We start from the raw sequence: 23373 nt of genomic DNA, 5'->3' as shown, positions 1-23373 counted from the left end.
TATTCTGTGCAACACGTAACCTGACATTCAGAGTACAATTTTGTTTCCCTATAAAGAGTGCAGCACACTTAGCTCAACAATTTACTTTCAATTTTTTTGCATAATATTAAATAAAATATTCCTACATTTTTACACTGAATTACATTAAAAAATTCGCAAAAAACCACACAAATTATGCAGCATACCGTTAGAGGTATCATTATGTGACTTTCTGAAAATAAAACTGAAAAACAGCTTGTGAAAAATGTAGTATGGTGCTGCCATCTGTTAGCAATAAACATAATCTCGCTGTATTGTTGAAATTGCTTAATGGAAACCTTTCCTTTCCCTTCGTCATATAAATCAGTAATTCAGAAAATACAATATTTTCCCAGTTATCTGTTCTATACATATGAAAAAGAAAATTAAAGGAAAGATTTATTTAAAAGTAATATAAGCACTTTGTACTGAAGCCTAGGGAAAATCGTTTTCATCACAACCATTCATAATATTAGATACTAATACTGTTGTTAAATTTGACAGGTTCTGGCCACCGACCCTGATCTAGCCAGTAATGGAGAAGTGACTTATTGGATCAAGAACACCCACGGACTTTTCGATATCGATTCGCAAACTGGACACATCCGGTTATCTACAGTCCTGCCTAGCCAGATTCAGCGGAACACGACTTACGAAATGGAAATCTTCGCGAGGGACCATGGAACGGCATCCAATATTGGAAAAGCCATTCTAGTTGTTCGCGTTTCCAGTACGAGGAACCATCCTCCTAAATTCGAGAAATTTGGTTACCGAGTGGCCGTCGACGAGAATTCTGCCAATGTCGATTTGCTGACAGTTCACGCATATGATCCGGATTCCGGTCCAGCTGGAAGGTAAAGTTATCTAAAATAAAATGCAAAAACTATAATAAGCTAAACTCCGAGAATATATTAGTTCTTTATTCTTTTTATCAGTTTTTGATATTTAGTGTTAATTAACACTGTGTAGAACCTTAAGCGCGACGGCCTTTCACGTCCATCGACACCAACTTTTTCGACATTTTATTAAGTAAAAAAAAAAAAAAAAAAAAGTAATTTTCACATAATTAAAAGGTGAATTTTTGGGTTATCTAAGCTTTCATTTTAAGTTTTAGGCCTAAGCCGTAATCGGATCTTAACTGGAGTCACCAAGCTGTGGTGAAGTTAAATCTAAAAACAAGCCTTCGATATTAAATTTAATATTATTATATTTATACGTATGAATTCCCACGCAGAAGTCAACACCGCACTGGCTATTGCTGATTTGAATTTATACACTGATTTAATTCTTGAAGCAAAGTGAGTGAATTAAAAGTGGACCTATCTTTTGCTTTCACACCTGGTTGTTTGTATGTTTAATGACAGTTGAAACGCAGTCTAATTGTAGTATAATGCAGCTGTAAAGTAAAGTGATAAATCGTTAATCTAAACCAAAGTCAGCAGACAAACAAGATTGCTCTTCCGAACGCTCGCGTTTAATGACATCACTGGCCTTTATATAAATAGGAGAAACGAATACACAAAGGGAGCAGACTATGAATAACTGACGTCACACATCTAAAGATTTCTGACCGAGAAGAGCAAACGTTGTAGTACAGCAACCTTGAAGTCTACTATGATTAAACGAATCACAAACTATACCTGAATCTGTTAGTATGACAGATTTCGAATTGGTTTGTATGATGACAGCTGTCAAAGTAAAAAACTTAACAGGTATAAAATTTAACCTCTTTTTTACTCTAAATGTGACTTAACCTTTTTTGTAGACTTAGAAACGACTAGTCTAAAATTAAAGTACAGAAACTTGAGAAGGGCGTATAAGACCCTTTTATTTTAAACTAAAATAGATGAATAGAAGGTACACTTCGTACTTACAAATCCGCCAGCGCTTATGGTGAAAACTCAAAGTAAAAATTCAAATGTAGGACTAAATTTAAATAACTAATAGCCAATGGCTGCGCAGAGTAATTTAATAGCGAAGTTGGCTCAGAATTCACAGACGTGATTTTAAACTATAGGCAAGTAGCAACGCCAAAGACAGACCCTTATTTAGAATAGTAAACCTAGTAACATGGCTTTCAAACTTCAGCACGCTTTGACTTAATCAAACCCTCACATAAATACACGCGAACTAATTTGCGTTCTGGAGGGAAAACGCAAAGAGAGAAGTGACAGTAAAAATTCCAAGCATAAAATAACTGTTATTTAACTTAAATAAACCTCATGCAGGTTCTAGAAGTCATTGTGTTCTCCTCCAGCTAACTTTATTGCCAATTCAGTGTATAATTTATCCATTACATATTTATGTTCTACTAATGTTTTCCTTCACAAAATTAGTAACTGTTTGTAATTTTCATTATTAAAGGCTGAAATACAGGATCGTGCGATCAACTCAGAGGGAAGCATTCAGAATTGACAGCTCAAACGGAAAAGTAGTCCTTGTTACTCCATTAGATTATGAGAAGACCAAGTACCTGGAATTGATAATCGAAGCCAGAGATGAATCAAAAGAGCCCCAATTTGCCACAACTGTAGTTCAGGTATAAATGCTAATTTATCAAAACTTTTTATGATTCTGCCCCTTCTACCACCAAAAATCCTAAAAAACTTCAATGTAGTTTTCTTTGGTGTTCTCCTTATTAAGAGCTGAAATTCTAAAAATGTTTAAAATAGTCTTCTTTTCTAGCATTTAGAGGATTCCACAGTCTTTTATTTTCATTATTAAAGGCTGAAATCATAAAAACATTTAGAGTAGTCTTTAGGAATTCTATAATCTCCTATTTCCATTGCTAAAGGCTAAAATCCTGAAAACTTTAATGTAGTCTACTTCAATAGACTATAGATATACTGCAGTATTTTATTTTAATAAAATATGGTATAAACTTCACAGGTATCTGTCAATGACCTAAACGACAATCCACCTGAGTTCTTGGCGCTTCCACATCTACTTCGTGTTCCTCTTTCTACTTCCATCGATGAGGTTGTGTATGCCGTAAAGGCAATAGACGCAGATAGCCCATCTGGAGGAAATAGTCTCATTACTTACGAACTTCAACCTCCGAGCAGCCAGTTTTCAATTAATCCAAAGACAGGCCAGATAACACCTAGTCAACCATTAAGTCCGAGCACAGAAACTCTAAGGATTAAGGCCACCGATGGAGCAGTATTTTCTTTATCCAGGTACGTATGAAGCACTTAATCCTTAGTGAGTTACATGATATCTAAGAAATGAATTTTTTTTATATCTTGTCCAGAATCACTATGTCAGATGTCTAAGCAATTTAGCGTGGACCCAGATTCTTCGAAAACGTTGAAGAGAAAAATCTCTGAAAAGAAATAATCACATCCTACATATATTTGCCACGTAAACATAAATTATGACTGCATAGCCAACGCGTTTGTCTTTGAGGATGTTGACTATTGACCAGTTGTTTTACTTAAAAATAGTGTACTGACGACATTTCTTTCATGATTTGATCGCTTGCCGGAGATGAATGTGGTTAATCTAACCAGCAAGGTCAATACTTTTGCCGTGTACGTATAAATTACGATTATATAGCCAACGCGTTTGTCTTTGAAAATGGTACAACAGGACAACGTACCTGCAGCTTTATACCGAAGATAGACGATACACGCACAGTATCCAACTATTTCTTGACACAATATATCTCAGGTCATGGCCCTTTCCCTACATATTTCTTGGAAAGAAATTTTACTTCAACTGATTTATGCGTATGTGGGTAAAGAGGCGACCCTGACCATTATATCTTTCATTGCCCACTAACCGCCAACCTACACGTCAAACACCCTACTCAAGTGGGAATGGAATTTAAAAGATTTCTAATCAACCATCAACACACCTACAAAAACATTAAACTATCATAGACAAGCTACAACAACAAGGTAGAGAACTATGCCACTCATAAATAACAAAACGGACGTAATGATGAATACCTAGCAATCGAAGTGCCGCCACACAGCTGTCCAAAGAAATCTTGACTGTTTTTGCTCACCTCCACTGAAGAACGACAAGTAATCTGCAGTTTCACCATTTAACGTTTCATGGAAACAATCTAAGGTACTCATATGATTCAAATATGATATTCAACAGGGAGGCTCCTATCCTAAGTCATCACTATTTATGTGAGTGATGATGTAACTATTGGTGCCTTAAAATTGCCAAAGCGCAGTACTTTGAACTTTACACTATTATCTGATGCTCATTATACAAAGTGCTCTCCATGCTGCTGCGCACAATTCTGTGCACATTGAACTCTATACACAATGAACTCTGTGCAAAGTAAACTCTGCAAAATCTGTGCACAATCACACAACGATACCACCAACACAAAAATAACATAGCATTATAACTCACATCACATCCATCTTCCCAAATGCTAAGGCATTCCTCCAAGTACACCAACAAATGTCAAACTGCAACACCTAATTAATTGTAACATTATCTCCATATTGATTCCTGTATACCAATATATCTGTACCTTGATTACCTGTACCCCAGTTTATCTGTATAATTGTTCTTCCTATGTAAATAACGTGTTACTTTAATGTAATTTATTATGTCAACTGCGTAATGTAATGACTTGAAATGTAATCTTTTGTCTAAACAAATGCCTGAAAAGGTTAGTGCAGTGGGGCAATACCGTTTTTGTCTATGATGATGTCGTGGGCCCCCTGCACTTTTTCCTGTCCTGTCCTGTCTTTGAAGATGATGATTGTTGACCAGTTGTTTTAAGAAGAAACTGAGGACATTGCTTTCATGACTTGATCGTTTACCAGAGATGAATGTGGTTGGTCTAACCGGCAAGGCCAACTTAAAAAATGGTACCGGTAACTTTTTTCAAGTTATCCATAGTTCGCCAAGGTGCAAGGGTGTCATATCATAAAGATACAGGGCATCTTTTTCAAGCTGACAGTTGCTTGCGAAGAAACAAGGAGGCCGTGACATAAAGGCACAAATGTTCCGACGGCACCGTTATGAATTTCGATATCATGAAGAAAGAAACCGTCATCAAGCCTGATGGAACACTCGGGTGAAATTCTTAATCTTCGCTAACAGTTGCCTACTTGCATAAAAGTGACGTGAGACATGAAAATTTCTTGCTTTTATGCAATGGGTTTTAAAATTAGATCGAACAATTAATTTGCAAAAAGTTGATGCTGAGTCCAATACTTTTATCATTAGTCTATATTTTTGTTTCTTTAGAGTTATATTAAATCTTTTCCCTTCTATGCGTTTATTGACTTTTGCTGCATGAATTGTACTACTATGATTAATGTTTTAAACGATCAACGTCAGGTTACATAACAGCACCATAAGCCTCGGCGCCTCTAGTTTTTTTTTTTTTTTTCGAATTCCCAGTAGCCCCATCCTTCTCTGTCTTTAACCCATGACGATATTAGGTGGATTAACCGCTTTACGTGAACGCAGTGATTCACGGGAAACTTTTTCTAGTGACATTAAACATGATCCTAAGAACACAAACTCTGAAATAATGCTTTTATAACAAGACCCCACCCCCACTGAAGACGTCTTTTATTCCAGAAGCATTGATTCATGACTATATCCTGTCGTGTCGGCGGCACTTTGTCATAAAACTTTGTGGAGGCATATCGCCCTTTTCCGCTAATTCTAAACTGAAATGAATTCTTAAATGTTACTTTGTTTGGCTTTATTACCTGTTGTGCATTATTACTAGTGTGGCATTATTACTAGTGTGCATTATTACTAGTGTGGCTGTATTTAGTGTGCATTATTTTCTATTGATATAACCTAATTGTGTTTTGTTTTTCTAGCACGGTGGACCTTCAGGTAGAAGTGTACAAGGATACCATCGATGATCCTACACCTGTTTTCACGTCTGTTCAGTATTCCGTAAACGCGGACGGGGTCCTTGAAGCTGGCAGTACTGTACTAGATGTACGAGCTACTGTGCCTAACGGAAGTCCAGTCTTTTATAATATAACTGGTCCTGAAGATACTCTTATTCGAGGGTTCAACATTGACAGAGAGACGGTATATTTTTACAAATAATTCTGTTAAGCACTTAAATATCTTTTCGTTTGCCAGTGATTAGAGTTTTAATGAATGTTCTGAATAATCAATCAAATTTTAATCATTTATTAATATTATAGTAATTAGAGTTTTAAATGCTTACTCAATAATCAATCAAATTTTAATCATTTATTAATATTATTTAATTTAGCTTGAAAGATATTAAATACTAATTATTTAATCAAAGTTTGAACTATTGAAATTCGTACTGCATTTTCAGTTAGTAACTGTGAATGTTTAAATGTTCATTGCAAACACTATCATAACATGTATAGTTTTTCTATCCTTCTGTGCATGAGGACAAATATACAAATGAAAGAAAAATTAAGTAACTGCTAAAGGTACTTGGAAATAACAATTTTCGTAATCTAATTTGGCCATTTTATAAGTATGCTATCTCCTCTTCAAACTATAAAAGTGAATCTGTAATTTTAGAGTGTCTGAAAAACTTATTGCATCACTGCAGGCAAGAAAAATCATTATTACACTGTTTACATAATCGTTCTTTCTCTTCATTTTTATAACTTAATGGTTCAAGGAGTAATACTAAAATTAAATAAATAAATAATTAATAAACAAAACCATTAAAGAAAAGTATTCAAAATAAATAGATACTAGAATAAGCGGAGTAGGGTTTTCTTAAGTTCATAATTATTATTTTATACGAAATGCACATAAAATACCTTTCATTATTCATAACATTAATATATATCATTCCTGAGCTTTGAAAATGATAACTAACTTTAAATAGAAAGAAAATTTATCAAACTAAATGTAAATGAACGGGATGTTTTGAAAATATTGCAGAATTAAACATCTCTTGAATAATTACCATGACCTGTGAATCTGATGAAAGAAATTAATCAGATAAGGTAGGGTTTCAAACTATAAACTTATTGCAGTGATTAAATTTCAAACTACTAGGATTTTATAGTATTTAAAAAAATTATTAAAAATAACGCCTTTAAGTAAAAATTTAAAAATATTTTACAAAAGGCTGCTACGAAAAAAGTTAGTTCCACGTAAGTTCGAAAAATGTTCTCTTTTTACCCTATTTAAAGTCGTAAAGAGAGAAACGCTTTTTATAATTTGCAACATTGAACTGTTTCTATAATATGCAGAATTGGGAAAAATTCTGAAAGCTATATAATTACAATTACTTTTATATCCCGGGGGGAAAGGATACACTGTCCCCTCCAGAAGTTACATCTTTCCAGAGGTAGTACAAAAAAATGAATTATAATAAGCAAAAAATTCCAAATCAAAATTTCTATGAACAGGAAGTTGAAATGTATGTCATTTTCATCTAGCTATTTTTGACTTAGAAAGACACCTCTCAGAAATTTACTTCGGAAAATTTACACGCTTAGTTATTTTAGTAATATTTGTACGCGGTCTCTCAAAATTATTCCAAATACTCAAATATTTGTAGTAATTTTGATAGTATGATTTGCTCTTTTTTAAAAATGAATTCGATAAGGTAAATGTTATCTCAGTGATTTTTCTGTAGGACTTGTATAAAGATTTAAATTTTGTATATTTTTCTTTAAAGGCATTACGATTATTATTACCCAATAGATATTTACTAATGTAGTCTTTTATAGATATCCGTATATAATATTTCATTCGAGATCTGCGAAAAGTTTTGCAAAATCTGTGTTCAGTCTGTAACAATTTCAGAGATTGTGATTAATATAAATAAATTGTTTGAATTCTGACAAATTAATAATACGGTTATTATTTTGAAGTTCTACATAGCTGACAAATAACTATAACAACTACTACTTTAGTACAATCATTCTTTTCCAATTTTAATAATTTTCAAATTTTAAGTAACGGAAGAAATAATGTTTATTTCTTTGGTGATTAGATGTTAAAATTCAGGAAATAATAAACGATAATAAATTTTTTCAGGGTCGTATCACTACAACTACTCGACTTTCTGCAGACCAGCAAACGCTTTATCACTTCCTCGTCGCGGCATCCAATCGGAATGATCCATCGCGAGGGACCGAAGCTGGAGTAAGTTGGATTTTACTTTACTTTTTATTGTTAATTTATAAAACGCACTGAAGCGTTCTATTTACAACATAAGTTATATTTCAATACAATATTTTATTTTAAAGTATAACTTGTCCATCGTCCTACAAAATTCAAATATATCCTCCTTCCAAAGATAAACATTTTGCATCCGAAACTGGCATTAGAAATGTTTCTTTCCCTGTCTAGGACCTATGTAGAAAACCACCTACCCAGGCTTGTAAAAAGTGTATTTCCTGTTTCCCTCATTGAGTTCCTTTTTGATGTGGTGAAGGGGTGATAGTGCATGAATGGATGTCCTGCATATGTGAGTAACCGGGCCCGCTCCCCTTCTCGAATTGGCTGCCCGTAACGTCCATATACTGGAAGTTTACAGCATGGGGGGCTTAGGTGCATTCACAAGACTAGAATCGCCATTCATACGGCCGTACGGGCTCGACTGGTACTATAGGGGTACTATTTTTTAAATCTCACTCGGGCTGTATAATCTCTTCATATTAACTATCAAGCCATCAGCATTCATACGGTGATCCGTACAGGCTTGACTGGTACTGTAGGGATTGAAAGGGGGAGAGAAGAGTACTCCTATTTTAAGTGAACTTTTCTTTGTGTGATCCTGATGCAACCCTGCTGTGGGAAGACTGTGACCAGTTAAGCCATCAGTTGCCTCTTTTCATTTTCGCTGCATTTTTGGGAGATTGAAAAACAAGAAGCCACTCTCTCTGGGGTAAAGATCCAGACCGCGTTTAACCCCGACTAGTGTGGGCCGTTGCAGACGCCAGATGAAATTTTTCAAATCGATGAGTATATCTTGGAAGAAACGTTGAAGTTGTTAAGCAGGCATCGTGTGAAATGAAATCCTAAAGGAAAATCGTTTTTGTAATGGATTTCGGTTTTGTCTCATTACAAAGCAAGATGACCAGTTTTAGACACGAGTCGCATTTACGGGCCATACATTAGATTTTGTAGTTATGGTTATTGAGTCACATATTCAGTTTCAAAATCAGTTGATCTTAGTTTAAATAATAAAGTAACAAAGTTCTCAAGAAGGAAATTTTGTATTGTAGAATACAAGTACTTTCATACGTTGGGGACTAAATTGACAACAAGATTTTTAATGATTAGTGAATTTTCTATGTGTTTTGTTTTATTTAAATTAGTATTTTCTTTGCTTCACTTCCATTTTTCTTACAGGTTGTTGTGCAGCTGAGTGACGCCAGTATCCGATGCCCCAAATTCCCGTTCTCAGAATATTTCACTGCCATCCGAGAAAACGCACCTCCCGATTCCGTCGTCCTTCCTTACCTACAAGTGGAAGACGCTCATATTTTTGACCGGGTAAAAACTCGCTTTGTATTTATAATTCTTTATTTTTTGTAGGCTGTAATTGGTAATCAGTAAAACTTCCATTTTTGATGACTCACGCAGTATGAAATTTCTATGCCAAATATGTATTAAAGGAATTGTTATATTTTTCAGCTGTCTTATCAAATCACCGAAGATAATTCCAACGATAACTTCCTGATCGATACTTTGGCTTTTAATGTGTCTGCTAAGATCAAAAGACCTCTCGACAGGGATAATATGCCTCAGACGTTGCAAGGAATGTACACATTGACTGTAAGTATTTGTGTACAGTGCTATTTGGAAACGTTGTCATGCGTTTGTGTGCCTTATGAGCCTTCTCGTGTGTGAGTATGTATGTGTATGCCTGTTTAAAAAATTTAGCAAATTCACGTGTTTGAAACTTACGATAATTGCTTTGGCTGTTAGCGCTAGAATACTCTATTCAAAAGAAGTCTGAAGTGATATCATTCTCGACAGAGAAGTCTGTACTGTACAGCTATAAATGAAATTACGGTAAACCTCGTTAACAAGAATCTCAAGAGACCAGAATAATGTTTTTTCTACACATTAACCATTTACAGTAGTACATAGTTTCATAAGGACTACAATATATCATGTATGCCCTCATATAAATTCCTACAGTACTACATTAATTACTCCACCGTAACTTGAAAAAAAAAAATACACTGACAGATAATTTTTTGGTGAAAAATTCTGAATTCCGGTATATTGCGTTGTCGGAAACGGGAACGAAAATACCTGGTAGCTTCAGAACCAGTTTATATTCAAAGCTTCCGTAGAGCTAGCTGTCAGTTCGGATGTTGCAGCAAAACGTTCTACAGTTTCTAAAAGGTGTAACATTTGCTGGGTGCTGGGCGAAATTTAGTGTCCTCTTGGTATTCTAAACGCAGGTTTGCATTTATTGATTAAAGCTCATTGCTAATTGGATTGTTGCTCATTACTGACCAGTGATTGCAATTTTAGAGCAATATTACTCATGGTGGTTCAGTTTTAAAGAATACAGTGTATTCTGCGAGGTATTCGGTTAAACGGGACGGAGCTTTTCTGAACTTAGCCATAGCTGAGAGGTGAAAAAATGTAAAACTTTGAAAGTTCGTTTTAAACGATAAAATTTAGAGACGCAACGGACTAAAAATAGTTCGTAATTCGTGCTAATCAATAAAACTTCCTATAAGATCATATACATGGTTACCGGGACCGAAATTTTATTCATTTAACCAAGCGTTCGCCTTAAGTGAGTTCTTGATAAGGGGGGGGATTACTGTATATAATTTTTTCGACCGTTTGGTGTTATCTAAGTTCAGAAACAAATCCACGTCATGTCACGGTCACTCTTTTGGCCAGAATTTTTAATCTTTGACCTGGGCGTTTTCGTGGTGCTACCGGGTTAACGTTTTCAGGCACAAAATGACGCGACGGCTATTTGTGTGATAGTGAACGAAGCACTGCAAAGAAGTTTCCAGGAATTTTTTAGGAGCATTAGAACAAGTGTGTGCTCCGACTGATGGTTTACTTCGAAGGTAATTAGTTAATAATGTTTTTATATAAATAGAATCGCCTTTTGCATCCATTGTTGAATATTCATCGTCCAAAATTTAGCTATGATATAAGGTATTTCTTCGACTTCCCTAGCGTGCCTTCGTGGTGTAACGGTAGCACGCTGGGCCGGTATTCCAGAGATCCGTGGTTCGATTCCCGGCGAAGGCGGTTGCATATTTTTCATCTTTTCTGCTTCCAATTAACCTAATGACTGTACAAGTGGCGCCCGAACTAAAAGGGTTGTGGATAATGATTCTCTGCACCCAGAATTTGGCGACTAGATCCCCTAAAACCCTAGTCGTCCTTTAAAAAGGGGAGTATATAAGGTATTTCTCCCAATTCCCTAGCGTGCCTTCGTGGTGTAACGGTAGCACGCTGGGCCGGTTTTCCAGAGATCCGTGGTTCGAGTCCCGCCGAAGGCGGTAGCATATTTTTCATCTTTTCTGCTTCCAATTAACCTAATGACTCTACAATTAATACTATTGATAAAAACACCTCGCCCCCCCAAAAGGGGGGGAGGGAATGGGCTTTTTAAAAAGTCTTGCATATAATAAGTTTCCGATTGCTTTTAAACAATTGCTTTTAAATTGATACTAAAATCAACTAAAATTGTGAATAATTAAAATAAGATCTGCAATTCACATTAAGTTTTTCAGAATTTATGTATCAAATTTATTATTTTGGCATTAAAATGTAACAAAGCATGGGAGGGTTGTCTGCCTAAAGATAAAAAAATGCTTATTCAAATTCAAGGGTATTCGTACTCGTATTCAAATAGTACTGGCATTCAGCAGTCTTAATGCAGCAGTCTTAATTCAGCAGTCATTCAGCAGTCGACTATGGGTGCGGCCTTTGCATGTACGAGTACATATGACAAACTTAATTAAAGCTTTTTGACTGACTGTCTTACTGCTACAGTGGTCAAAACGGTGATATCTCCTTATTTTAGATATCAGGGGACATTAGGAACATCAAGGAACATTAGAGCATTAGGAACATCACAGATGTTACTAAATTTTAAACCATTTGATAATTTCACATATCAGCGACACGTCCATTAACTTTTGAAATCTGACAGATGCCTGAACAAAGAACTTGAACATATTGACTAGTCAATGTAAGTATCTGAGAACAAAGAAATTTTTTTACTACATTACTCCATTAAACTAAATATTACTCCGTCGTGATAGTTAAGTAGGTGTTCTATGGACGCGTGGAGATCCATCCATGCAGTTTCTTGTAAGTTTCCTAATGAATTTAACAAGGTCGTTAATAATTTGGCCAAATTTAACGTTAACTTTTGAGGATGTGTGAAGCAATCATCGGTTTTATGTAATTAATGAGAAATAATTCTTTCGCGTTTTGATTACAATGTTGAGGAATAATTTTCTGTCTTTTTTCATAAACTACTTAACTTTTATTGCTTTGATTTTAAATGTCTTATGGCAAGATCTATATGAGCTATTAATTTTAATTAACTACTGATGTTCTGAAAATTAACTTAGGTGACGGCCAGCAATCAAAGATGTTCTGGGAACACAAGGTTAAATATTTTTGTGGAAGATGTCAACGACAACAGCCCTGTATTTGAAAAGAGAGACTTTGTTGTAGAAGTCAAAGAGGTAAGATGTGTCATGTATTTGCATAGATAATTTGAGATAAAATTAATAAATGCTTAATTCCCCCCCTAGATTTATATGGTAATTTTTGCTACATGGTTAACATCTGAGGTGCTTATCATTTTTCCTTTGCTGGTTACATTCTAATAACATTAATGAATAATTAATGTGTGCTTTATTAATTTTTGGATGATCTGAAATACCGACTTCTTTGCGTGCTGGTACTTAGCTTCTTAAGTGAAACTTTCTTCACCTTTTTTTTTTTTTTTTTTTTCTTTAAATTTCAGCACCTTCTTGTTGGACATTTCTTCTTATAAATCTTATCTTTGGAAAAAAAGTAACACCGTATCTGCTTTGTTCTTGATTCTTATAAACGCAATTTTTGTACATTAGTGTAATTTGATTTTGATAATTAAATATTTTTTAACTAAAACACAAAAAATAAAACTTGAGTGAGTAGATTTGCTTTGCAATAAAATGCTAGTTATTATTATTATTATTATTATTATTATTATTATTATCAATGTGTATTTTTTGATTTATAATTTAGTAGTTAAGAATCAATAAATTAATAGCTGGAATATTATGAAATCCGAATGCTCATGATAACAGTAAGTTATTTAGATAATTTTAAACGTAAAATATTGGATACTTACGTGTTTATTGCAGCCACCTTAGTAGAAGTCGCCAAATTTTCAGATGGCAACTTTGCGCATAGCAACTCTTCTGGTAACCACATCCACTATAAGTTTCAATCCAAAAATTCAAGGAATCACCTTTTTTTCTGTTAAAAATCGCCAAACTGTACCAAGGTGGTTGCGCTAATACGTAAGTGCTAAATATTGTAATTACTTGATAGAGCAATTTTATGTTTACCTGCTGGCTTTTAATTAGTGTGAATAAATAAATTTATAATTATATTAATAATAAAAACAATAAATTAATATTTAGGATATTATGATATCCGAGTGCTTATTATCACAATAAATTATTCAGATAATTTTAACATAATGTATTTTAATCACTTGTATGCATAGAAATTTTATGTTACCTTTCCGACGTTGAAATTGTATGAACTGCAGCTTGATTATCTAAAAGGCATTTCCAAAGGTTTCCTTTAAATACATTTCGGCTATCATATAACAGATATGAGGAATAATTATCTATGTGGCCTTGGAAATAATGTACATTATTATTTTAGAATGCTCCACCTGGTCATGTTGTTGTACATCTAACTGCTCTGGATAAGGATGAATTGGATATCAACAAATTAAGATATTTTATTGTAGATGGTAAGTAAGCATTTCTTACTTTATATGACACCAAAAAAAATGTATTTCGAACAAAAATTTTCCGAATGCAGCTTTTTACTGCAGGAATGCTATATGAATATTAAAAATAAATAACTCAAAGGAAGTACTATTATCCGATAAATTTTAAACCAATTGATAATTAGATATATCAGTAATTTTTGTAATCAGTAACAGTAGTAACAATAATCAGTAACATTTGTGAATTTTAAACACTCGGAACATATTGTGTTGCTTCTGTAATTTCAGCGGGTAAAATAATAACAAATTTACCTGTTTAAGAACTTCTGAACTGCTTAACTAGTGAGTTACTCTGAAGGGTTCTAATCCTTTATATATTGTTCCAATTTAAGTACACCTAATTTACAGACCAGCTAATTTTCTTCATTAAGCGATAAGTTTTCGCTTGCATCATGTTTTTCAGTAACTAAAAATAAACGGTAAAGAAGAAATGAATCTATTTTTTTTCATATGGTAAATGTAGAATTAAAAAACAGAAAAAATTTGAAGACTTTTGTCCACTGAAACTTGAATGCCAAACCCAAGACCACAATAATATTACTAAATTCAAGTATTCTTAAGTCGAATGAATGGCTGCCGACTAATTTTGTCACAGTTAAATGTCTCCTAGCCAGTAACAGTTTAATAAAAATGTATAATCGTAGTAGTTTATTGCATTGAAGTTTGTAGGCGTTCCTTCGCTAAGCAAACCTAATTATGCTAATTCATCCTTCTAACCTAATTATGAATTGACGTTAGAATCCAAAAATCATCTCAAAAGAATTAATTACGAAAAGGCGTTTCTTATTTTAGCTAAATTCAACTTGTCTATCTTCACAAAGCCATCTTCTTGAATATGTTAATAATTTGCATTTATTTATTATTATTATTTTTTTTTTTGATAAGCTTGTTTAAAACTGCTCATCAGAGAACTAGAGCAGGCGAGAAAACATAAAATCGAAAGCTTGAACTAAAACCTTACAGTTTCTAGATGGGAATATTGTTTACTGAAAATTTAAGTCAACTAAATTTTATTGAAATTTCCAGAACATCATGTGGCATAATTAGGAAACTAATATGTCAGCAATTGTATGAAATTGCTTGATGTAATTGTGGGCCTCAAGCAATTATATCCAAAGTTCAGCAAAGAATATTTATGAAATAAAATAAAAAAATTTACTTTAAAGTAGTTCTTTCATAAAAGGCAATTTTTCTTATTTTTATTCCTTAGGCAACACTGGTAATCAATTTCAAATAGAAGAAAGTACTGGTGTATTATCAGTCCGATTGTCTCCAGACAGAGAAGAAACACCAGCATTTATGTTAAGAGTCCTAGCTTTGGATTCAGCCAATAACACGGTAAATTATATTATTCTGCTGTAGACAGTTATTTAATGCTTTATTTTTATTTGATGTATTTTATTTAGATATTTTTCACTCTTTCCTCAGGGATTTGCGAACGTTCATGTGACGATTTTGGACGAAAATGATTGGACACCAACATTTATGAATGAAACATTTTTGCTTAACGTCACTGAAGGTACGTGCATACTATAATGTGGTGAAAGGAATTTTTTAATATGAATGTTTTAAGCAAAGCAATTAATATTAATAATAAATTGAATACATACTTTTTTATTTCGAAATAATAAAAATTTTCTTCAATAGATATGAAAACTTTGAAGAGATAACGAAAATACTCATTAGTTATATCATCATAATGTTTTGGTATAGTTTAGCGAGATTCCGGTAGATGGCAGCGCTAAAGGAACACATTTCTTGCAGTTATATGAATTTTCGAATGTGTGATTTATCCGAATGATATTTTCTTCATTAGTATGAAGTGAAAATTGTATATGTGTTAACTTTTAATAGAAAATGTAGCATACAGGAAATGTGCTAGATAATTTCAAGATTCCTAATAATTATATTCAATTTCATTTTTGTAATTTGAATATTTTTTTATCATACAACATAACCAAATAACCAAATAAATAACTAATAAAAATAAGTAAAAATAAATTTTGTAAGTACTTTAATTAAAATTGTATTATATTCGTAAATGTAATATCTTGCATTTTGAAAATTCATTAATAAGAAGCATTTATACAAGTAGCAAAAAATAATAAAGCAGAAATAGATTTCTTTTGTTAAAGTGTCTTATATTATTTGGAAGCTTGTAAGAGAAAGAAATTAAATACATCATTAAATATTAAATATGAGTAAATATAGACAACAAATCTATAGTTTGAGGTAGCCACAAATTTTATTTTTGCAAAAAGCCATTCTACACACATTTTGTATGGTTTTATAAAATGCCAACAGATGGCAGCATCAAAATAGAGTGAATAGTGTAACTTAAATCACTTCTTTAAACTTGGTTTTTGTATTTTATTTTCATAAATACGTTTCCTCGAATTTCATGAGTATATGATTTAAGTGCATATATTGGGACCTGGCGTACCGTACCATTTATTTTCAAAACCATTAAAACAAAATCTTTACAGGTTCCAGCAGTTTGGGAGCTAGCATTCGACTGCCAGTTGTAGATTATGATGAAGGTCTTAATCGCCAGATGGAGCTACTGATCTTAGAAGGCAACGTCGATAATCACTTCCGCCTTTCTGTAGATGACAGAGGGGTAAGGGAAAGAAAATAAACAAAATTATAATTATTAAATTTTCTAAGCATTTTAACCAGTCTGTGCTGGAATATTAAGAAGCGTAAAGTGTGTATAATTTATTTTTTGCAAGTATAATAAATACTATTTTCTTTTTCCAGCCGCTGTTAACAGTTGTTAAAGAACTAGATCGAGAAGAATACGGAGTGCCAGACTCTGCTCTACATGTTGTGGTTGTTGGTGCCAAGGATATGGGTGTACCACCACGTACCGGCACAGCAACAGTACGACTCTTAGTTTTATTTGCAAACTCGCTTAATATCTATGCAGTTCTATGCAATTTTTGTTTAACGAACGTACATTCGCTTACAAAAATTAACTCACAGTAGACTAAATTTTAAATTTTGGTAATTAAAATCTATATAGTCATTGTTATGAAAAACGTTTTAGTTAATAATCCGTTTGCGAATAAAAATTTAATAAATTTTCGAAGAAGGAATTTACATTTAAAAGGATATGTTGACTGCTAAATCAGGGATTTTTGGAAATGATTATTTTGTAGCGCTTATCAGGTTCAATGTTCCGTCTTACTTTCTTCGGGAACATGCAAGGACCTGACTCGGAACAGAGAGCTTACTAAAGCTATGTTCAATAACTGTGGGAAGTAGACAGGATACACAAGAAGGGTATACAAAACTCTTTATTTTTCTCTATTTACAATAACTTCCGTACTTCGGAATACAAAGACCCACTACTTGGGGTCTAAACGAAAAAATATAAAAATAAAACTAAATTCTAATTTGACTTTGAAATAATAAACGTGGAAGATTGGCCTTATATTAATAGGAAGCCGTATGTAGTACAGAGAACTGTGAACACTACAATACGTTTAAAGTTATCAAGAGGATTAAACCTCTGGCCTGGAAGGCAACCAGCAACTGAGTAAAACTTCTAAGGTAAGCGGCCTGCTTCGACTAACTGCTTCCTCTCTTTTGCTTGGCAAAAAGCCACAACTTAAGTACTTGGCGTTCGCCAGACAAACTTTTCATAAATACATTAACGCTTATAATTCTGGCCGGAAGTAGAAAATAAGAAGTGATAGTAAAGATTTAAAATAAAATAAACGTTAGTAAAACTTAAGATCTTTACACGCTTTATTTTAATGTGTTTAGCATTTTAAAGTAAAATGAGAGAAGGAGTTCTATTCCGAGTTACGTGATAAGGTTTAAGAGCTTCATTAATTATGCCATTTTAACGCAATAAAACAGACTTGGCAGATGTAAATATTCATTTTCATTTAAATTTCACATTTGCGGCCACACTTAATTTGGCATACTAATCGCGCCTTTTCCTGAACATTTACATCTTCGATATCATTGCAGTAGATGAAAGCAACGCAGCAGCAGTCTTGGTAGGCCGAAAAGCAGAAGCGAAGTGCGCTGCGGTCAGAGGGAAATCTTAATTCAGGACTTCGATGACTGATTGGCTGATTAATAACTATCTAAAATTATTTTTGGCTGTTTTGAGTTTTTGCTTGTAAAACAATTACGTCCCAAGCTTTATGTGAAAATCATATGATCGCGGCTATTAATTTCGAAATGTCGCAGTTTAGAGTCTATTAAAAGCAATTACTGTTTTTTGAACTTTTTGAAAGGGGAAATAGCCAAATTAAAATGAAGAGTTTATTGCCGCTTTAAGTTAAAACTTTGTTTTTCATATCTTTTATCTTATATATCTATATCGTAAATCCAATTGATAACCGTAATCTGCCATAGTCACGTTATTTGTCCATTTTAATTTGGTTATTTCCCCTTTCACTTCTGAAAGAAGTGGCTGCTTATGATATTAATCACTCTAAACTACGTTATTTCAAAATTTATTCATGTCATATGATTCTTGCATAACGGTAATTATTTAGGCACTTACATAACGCTTCAGTCATTAATAATTTCAGATTTGCAAATAGAAGTTTAAAATTAACCAACAGGAATAAACCTGAAATGAAATGAAATCATTCTGAACGGAGCTTTCATCTTAAGACACTTTTCCCCGCTCTCTTCCCTGCACTGCAAACCTGCTGCACGCTGCTGCTCTTTCGTTCTTCAGATAACTCGCTTGCTTCAAAAATGTGAAAATTCATCAAAGCATAAGCGCGTTTTTGGAGCCAGTTTACCTGCATTTGCACCAACAGTGTGACATCAAAAATAGAAAGAATTGTTCAAGTGGTCGTGGTTGCAAGATTTTCCATTCGTATTATTATACTTTAATTTTATGTTACATTGAAAATGCAGTGTTAAGGTTTTCATATTTAAAAAAAAAAATAGTCTGCTTCTTGTTATGCGATACTTAAATTAATTAGTTTATAATATACTGAATATGAAATTACCTTTCCTCAGTTATTAACTACTACAACAAAATCACGTTTTAATCAGCAATATAAGACATTGCCACCAAACTGGTTTGGCTCCTTCAGCGTAAATTAAATATGAATTAAGTAATTTCGGAATCAGCAGATATTTGTCTTATGCTTCTCAGTTTCTCTCTATTGGATTTACTAGACGTGCGATACTGCGGTACAAAACTCTTCGTAGTATAAACACCGTGTTATAAACTGGTTTTCATTAACCATTTTGCCAGAAGTTGTAAATAAATAATAATAATAATAATAAATCTGAAGTTTTCAGATTTTAATGGTTGCCTTAAAAGGATTTGTTAAGGTTTTATACACTCTGGCTGAGCTCGCAGTCTAGTAATCTGCTGTTATTCCCACTACCGATTTACTAACCCCATTTTTATTCTCTTTTTAGCTTTATTATTAATCATCATTTTCTTCACACTTAAGCCATATACAATTCAACCACAAAATATCAAAAATTTTAAAAGCAGCGTAGCAGTATACGTTTAAAATTTTCGATGTAGCGTCAAATATCGGCATACATTTTTCTGTGTTTTTTTTTTTTTTTTTTTTTTTTTTTTTTTTTTTTTAGTTTTTGCTTTTTGTCATTAAGCTTTTTCTGTGTTTACGGCATTTACGCCACATAAAATTCGATTCAGCAAAATAACAAAATATTTAACAGCAGCATACCATTACAATTTCCGATAGACAGTCTCGCGGGTTTTATATAAAAATATTTTATTCCATACAGTGTTGCTACTGTTGGCTTTGAAATTGTTGAGTTTGTTAATTAGAATTTCGTTAAAATTTTAGAAAATGTGGAATAGATAATAAAAATTACAAGTTCAAATTCGAGCTTTCATGTGCCCATGTTCAGGTGGAGGGCTACGTTATTCAAAAAAAGATGGCTCTATTTACCGTTTTTTTTTACAATGCGAGAAACATGATACATTCATGCAGATTCCTCATTATTTAAATTTTTTAAATAAAATTTAGTCAAAAAAAGTTTTGTTCTCTCGTTCCCTCTTCGTGCTGATATATTATTTTCTCGTCTTCACTGTTCTCAGTTATCAGGCTGAATTTAAAAGCAACTCTGTTAAACTGAAAATAGGGTCAGTGATTAAATTTACATAAGCTATGAGTAAACTTTAAATTTAAATATCATAATTTTAAATAGTGGTGTTTGTGTAAACATTCAAATCATTTTCTAATGCTGCTAATAATGTCTTAAACTTCCTAAGGTGGCAGTAGTTATCCAGGATATAAACGACAGTCCTCCCGAATTCTCTAAGGACATTTACTACGAGTTCGTGTCCGAAAATGAACCAGTGGGAAGCGTCGTTACGACATTAACTGCCAAAGACGAGGACGCAGAATATAATACCAACATGAAATATGCTTTCGGATCACGAACTAGAAATGGTAAGCAGTCGTAATTTAGCTTTTATACATCTGAAAATCATTGTTTTTATTTAGATGATCCTTCTTTTTTCCACTTCCTTGTACGAAGGAAAGTATAAAGTATTATAACCGCGAAAAATTTAGGTTATCAGATTTCAACGGAAACATCTATTTTGACTACATTTTTATGCGTGAAGTTTGTCTATACGGACAGAATAAAGGACTCTTTATTCCACAATGGATTGTAAAATGAATTCAAAATGGAATTTCTTGTGACATTTGTACGTACGTACGTTCCTCCACTTATGCATATAATCCTCGTATACTTTGCCATATTTGAATAACCAAACCTGTAGCAGGTAGTAGAATATTCTGAATATGTAAAATATATGCACCTTAAAATAGTTTATTATAAAAGGATTTTCTAAATCATATGAAGGATTTCACTTACTAGAAAATATGGATCAAGATATTCATTCTTTTTGACAAAGGTAAAAAGAAAATTCAAGAAAGAGTCCAATGTTAACCTGGTTAACATGCCCACGAATGGTCGGAAATTGAGTATACTACGAATATGTAAACCAATCTACCTATTATTTTCGAATTTTCAGTACCTCTTTGCATAATTATTATTTACATACGTAACGTCTTTGAAATACTAACATAAATTATTATTCTTTGATGTTTAATTAATAATATTCTCCCGTTGATTACTATATTGTATTTTTGAGAAGGATTTTTTAACCATTAAGAGGAAAAAGCTTTGTTTATTTGCAGCCTTTTTTAACTGTTAGTAAAATTTTACCATACTCTGTTATAGTAAAATATAGTTAGTAAACTTTTCTCCTGCGATTTTATATTACAACTAGAAAGCCCGGTGATCATACGAAATGACCGTTGTTCTAGATATTATAAATTTTAATTAAAATGATTTGTGCAAAGGTGTCTGCTAATTTAAACTGAATTACCCAGGGCGGGCGGCGAGGACGCGCCTTTGCTTACTGCCCCACGGTGTTTCCTCCTTCTGCTTGCTTAATTACTTAAAGTAGAGTGCAATGAAGGAAACCACTGGAGGTACATTTCTTAAGAGCCCACCGCTACCTCAATCAATAAAGGTGATTTAAATAATGAAATGTTAATTCACATGTCAAAGATCTCTTTGTACACAATATTTTTTGTGTAGACCTTTCCATCATTTTTAAGCTCGCTTTGCAGAGGACCATCCATTATTTTTAATTTTAGTCCGTTCTTTCACGAACTCTTGAACAGGCAACATAAAGTTGACCGTGTCCAAATGCAGGCTCAGGTAAAAAAATGCCAACACGCTTAAGCGTTTGAAATGCTAACACGCTTAAGCGTTTGGCCCTGAGACATTGATGGTCATACCAAAGGAAAGTTTTACAGGAAATTGTCTACGTTTCAATTGGAACGGCAACCCTGTGCCGCGGCAACTTCACTCCATTAGCTAGTACAGTTACGCAAGCAACCAATAAACTATCGGCGACAAAGACTCTTTAGCTTCATATATATATGGGGTGAAGTAACACCCAAGCTCCGAAACGGCTGGCTCCCGGGCTTAGCGAAGCACACCGTTGGATTTCGCAGGTCCGTGGCACGCCATTTTGAACATACGCGTCTTTTTGGGACTTTAATTAGCCGAAATATTAATTAAAAACTAATTTTCCCCTACGTTTTCCCTACATTTTCCACTTTCTTTCTTGGGTTTTCCCTATTACAGGGATTTGGCTACGTGCCAAATTCTTTTTTCTCGAATATCTACGGAACGGCGCCGAGTTGAAATTCGAGACGCGTATCCTCGGATTCCAAAAAATTCTCCGAATCCATCGATACCGTTCTCATCTTCGTACGACTTTAATCGGCCGAGATATTAATTCAAAACTGCGGAAACGTTAATTTCCGCGCTCATTTTTCGGAGTCGCAACAATAAACTATCGGCGACACACACTTTAGCCGCTTATATATATAAAGATGTGGCTAGTAAAACTTTACTATGTAGTGTTATATTAAAAGGTAGTTAATAAACTTTTATCGTATAGTGTTATATTGTGGTTAGAAAAGTTTTACCATGAAATGTTATATTAAAATGTGATTTTCTTACAGTTCCATTCTTCATTGACCCCTTCACCGGTGCTGTTAACGTATCTCGGACGCTGGATGTCTCAGAAAGTCGAGAATACAGTATCATCGTAGAAGCTTCTGATGGACTGTGGAAAGCTGCGGTACGTGTAATAAAAAATCAAAATCCTTTCGATAGGTATAGCGCAGTTGGCTGTCGGGGATGTAGAAATCTGAAATTTTCATAGACAGTAGCTTCTCTAAAGAATTATAAAGAATGTAGTAGAAAATCTGTAAAACAAATTTTTAAATTTATGTTATTATTCATTTAGCAATAATAGCAATAAAATATTTCGTACGTATTTACATATTTTTACTTTAATATTTAAATTTAAGTTACATTCTCTTAATTCAATGACTTTCAACGCTTTGAATAAGAGCGGCTATATAATGTTTGCTGAAGAAAAGTAGTTTAACATAACAAGTAATAAGAATAAGTAGTTTGATATAACTGTTTGCGCTCAATGATTCTCAATATTTTGAAATGTTGAGAGTCAACAGTCAACATTTATCAAAGCTCCAAATGACGTGCATGCCCAAATGTTGCAAATCTAGAAAGCAAAATTATTGGGATTGAAAGTGTCCTTTCATTCTACAGTGCTAGTAAATTCTTTTTTTTTTTTTTTTTTTTGAACGGAAGTTGAACACGTCAGCTTCCATTCAGAAATTGAAATTCAGCTTGTTTGATAAGCCTAATTAAGCAAGCCTTTTATAATATAGCTCCAGTTGAAAAATTATTTGAAATTAGGCTTATACACAGGCTTTAAATTTTAAGTGAAAATTTTGAGCACTATCTTACACCTCGGTTTATGCAACAATCGGCTTACCTTCGCAAATATTCTATTCTGATTGATT

General features: G+C 33.4%; 1 protein-coding gene across 3 annotated transcripts in view; it reads left to right on the top strand.

Annotated features, from left to right (window-relative positions):
* Positions 1-23373, top strand: part of LOC118184145 (protocadherin Fat 4-like) — a 517728-nt gene that overhangs the window by 340454 nt on the left and 153901 nt on the right. For all 3 annotated transcript variants that reach the window (XM_085819903.1, XM_085819902.1, XM_085819904.1), the window contains exons 30-44: positions 523-872; positions 2383-2557; positions 2908-3197; positions 5832-6051; positions 8005-8112; positions 9325-9468; positions 9610-9750; positions 12543-12659; positions 13858-13948; positions 15198-15325; positions 15416-15506; positions 16474-16607; positions 16748-16870; positions 20223-20403; positions 22504-22622. In XM_085819903.1, the coding sequence (XP_085676029.1) occupies positions 523-872; positions 2383-2557; positions 2908-3197; positions 5832-6051; positions 8005-8112; positions 9325-9468; positions 9610-9750; positions 12543-12659; positions 13858-13948; positions 15198-15325; positions 15416-15506; positions 16474-16607; positions 16748-16870; positions 20223-20403; positions 22504-22622 (2412 nt within the window). The remainder of the gene's footprint in view (positions 1-522; positions 873-2382; positions 2558-2907; positions 3198-5831; positions 6052-8004; positions 8113-9324; positions 9469-9609; positions 9751-12542; positions 12660-13857; positions 13949-15197; positions 15326-15415; positions 15507-16473; positions 16608-16747; positions 16871-20222; positions 20404-22503; positions 22623-23373) is intronic.

This window comes from Stegodyphus dumicola, chromosome 7, assembly GCF_044657685.1.
Source record: "Stegodyphus dumicola isolate Sdum_Otavi_A_Nest chromosome 7, ASM4465768v1".
NCBI classification, from domain to species: Eukaryota; Metazoa; Arthropoda; class Arachnida; order Araneae; family Eresidae; genus Stegodyphus; species Stegodyphus dumicola.
This window is presented reverse-complemented; position numbering and strand designations above follow the sequence as displayed.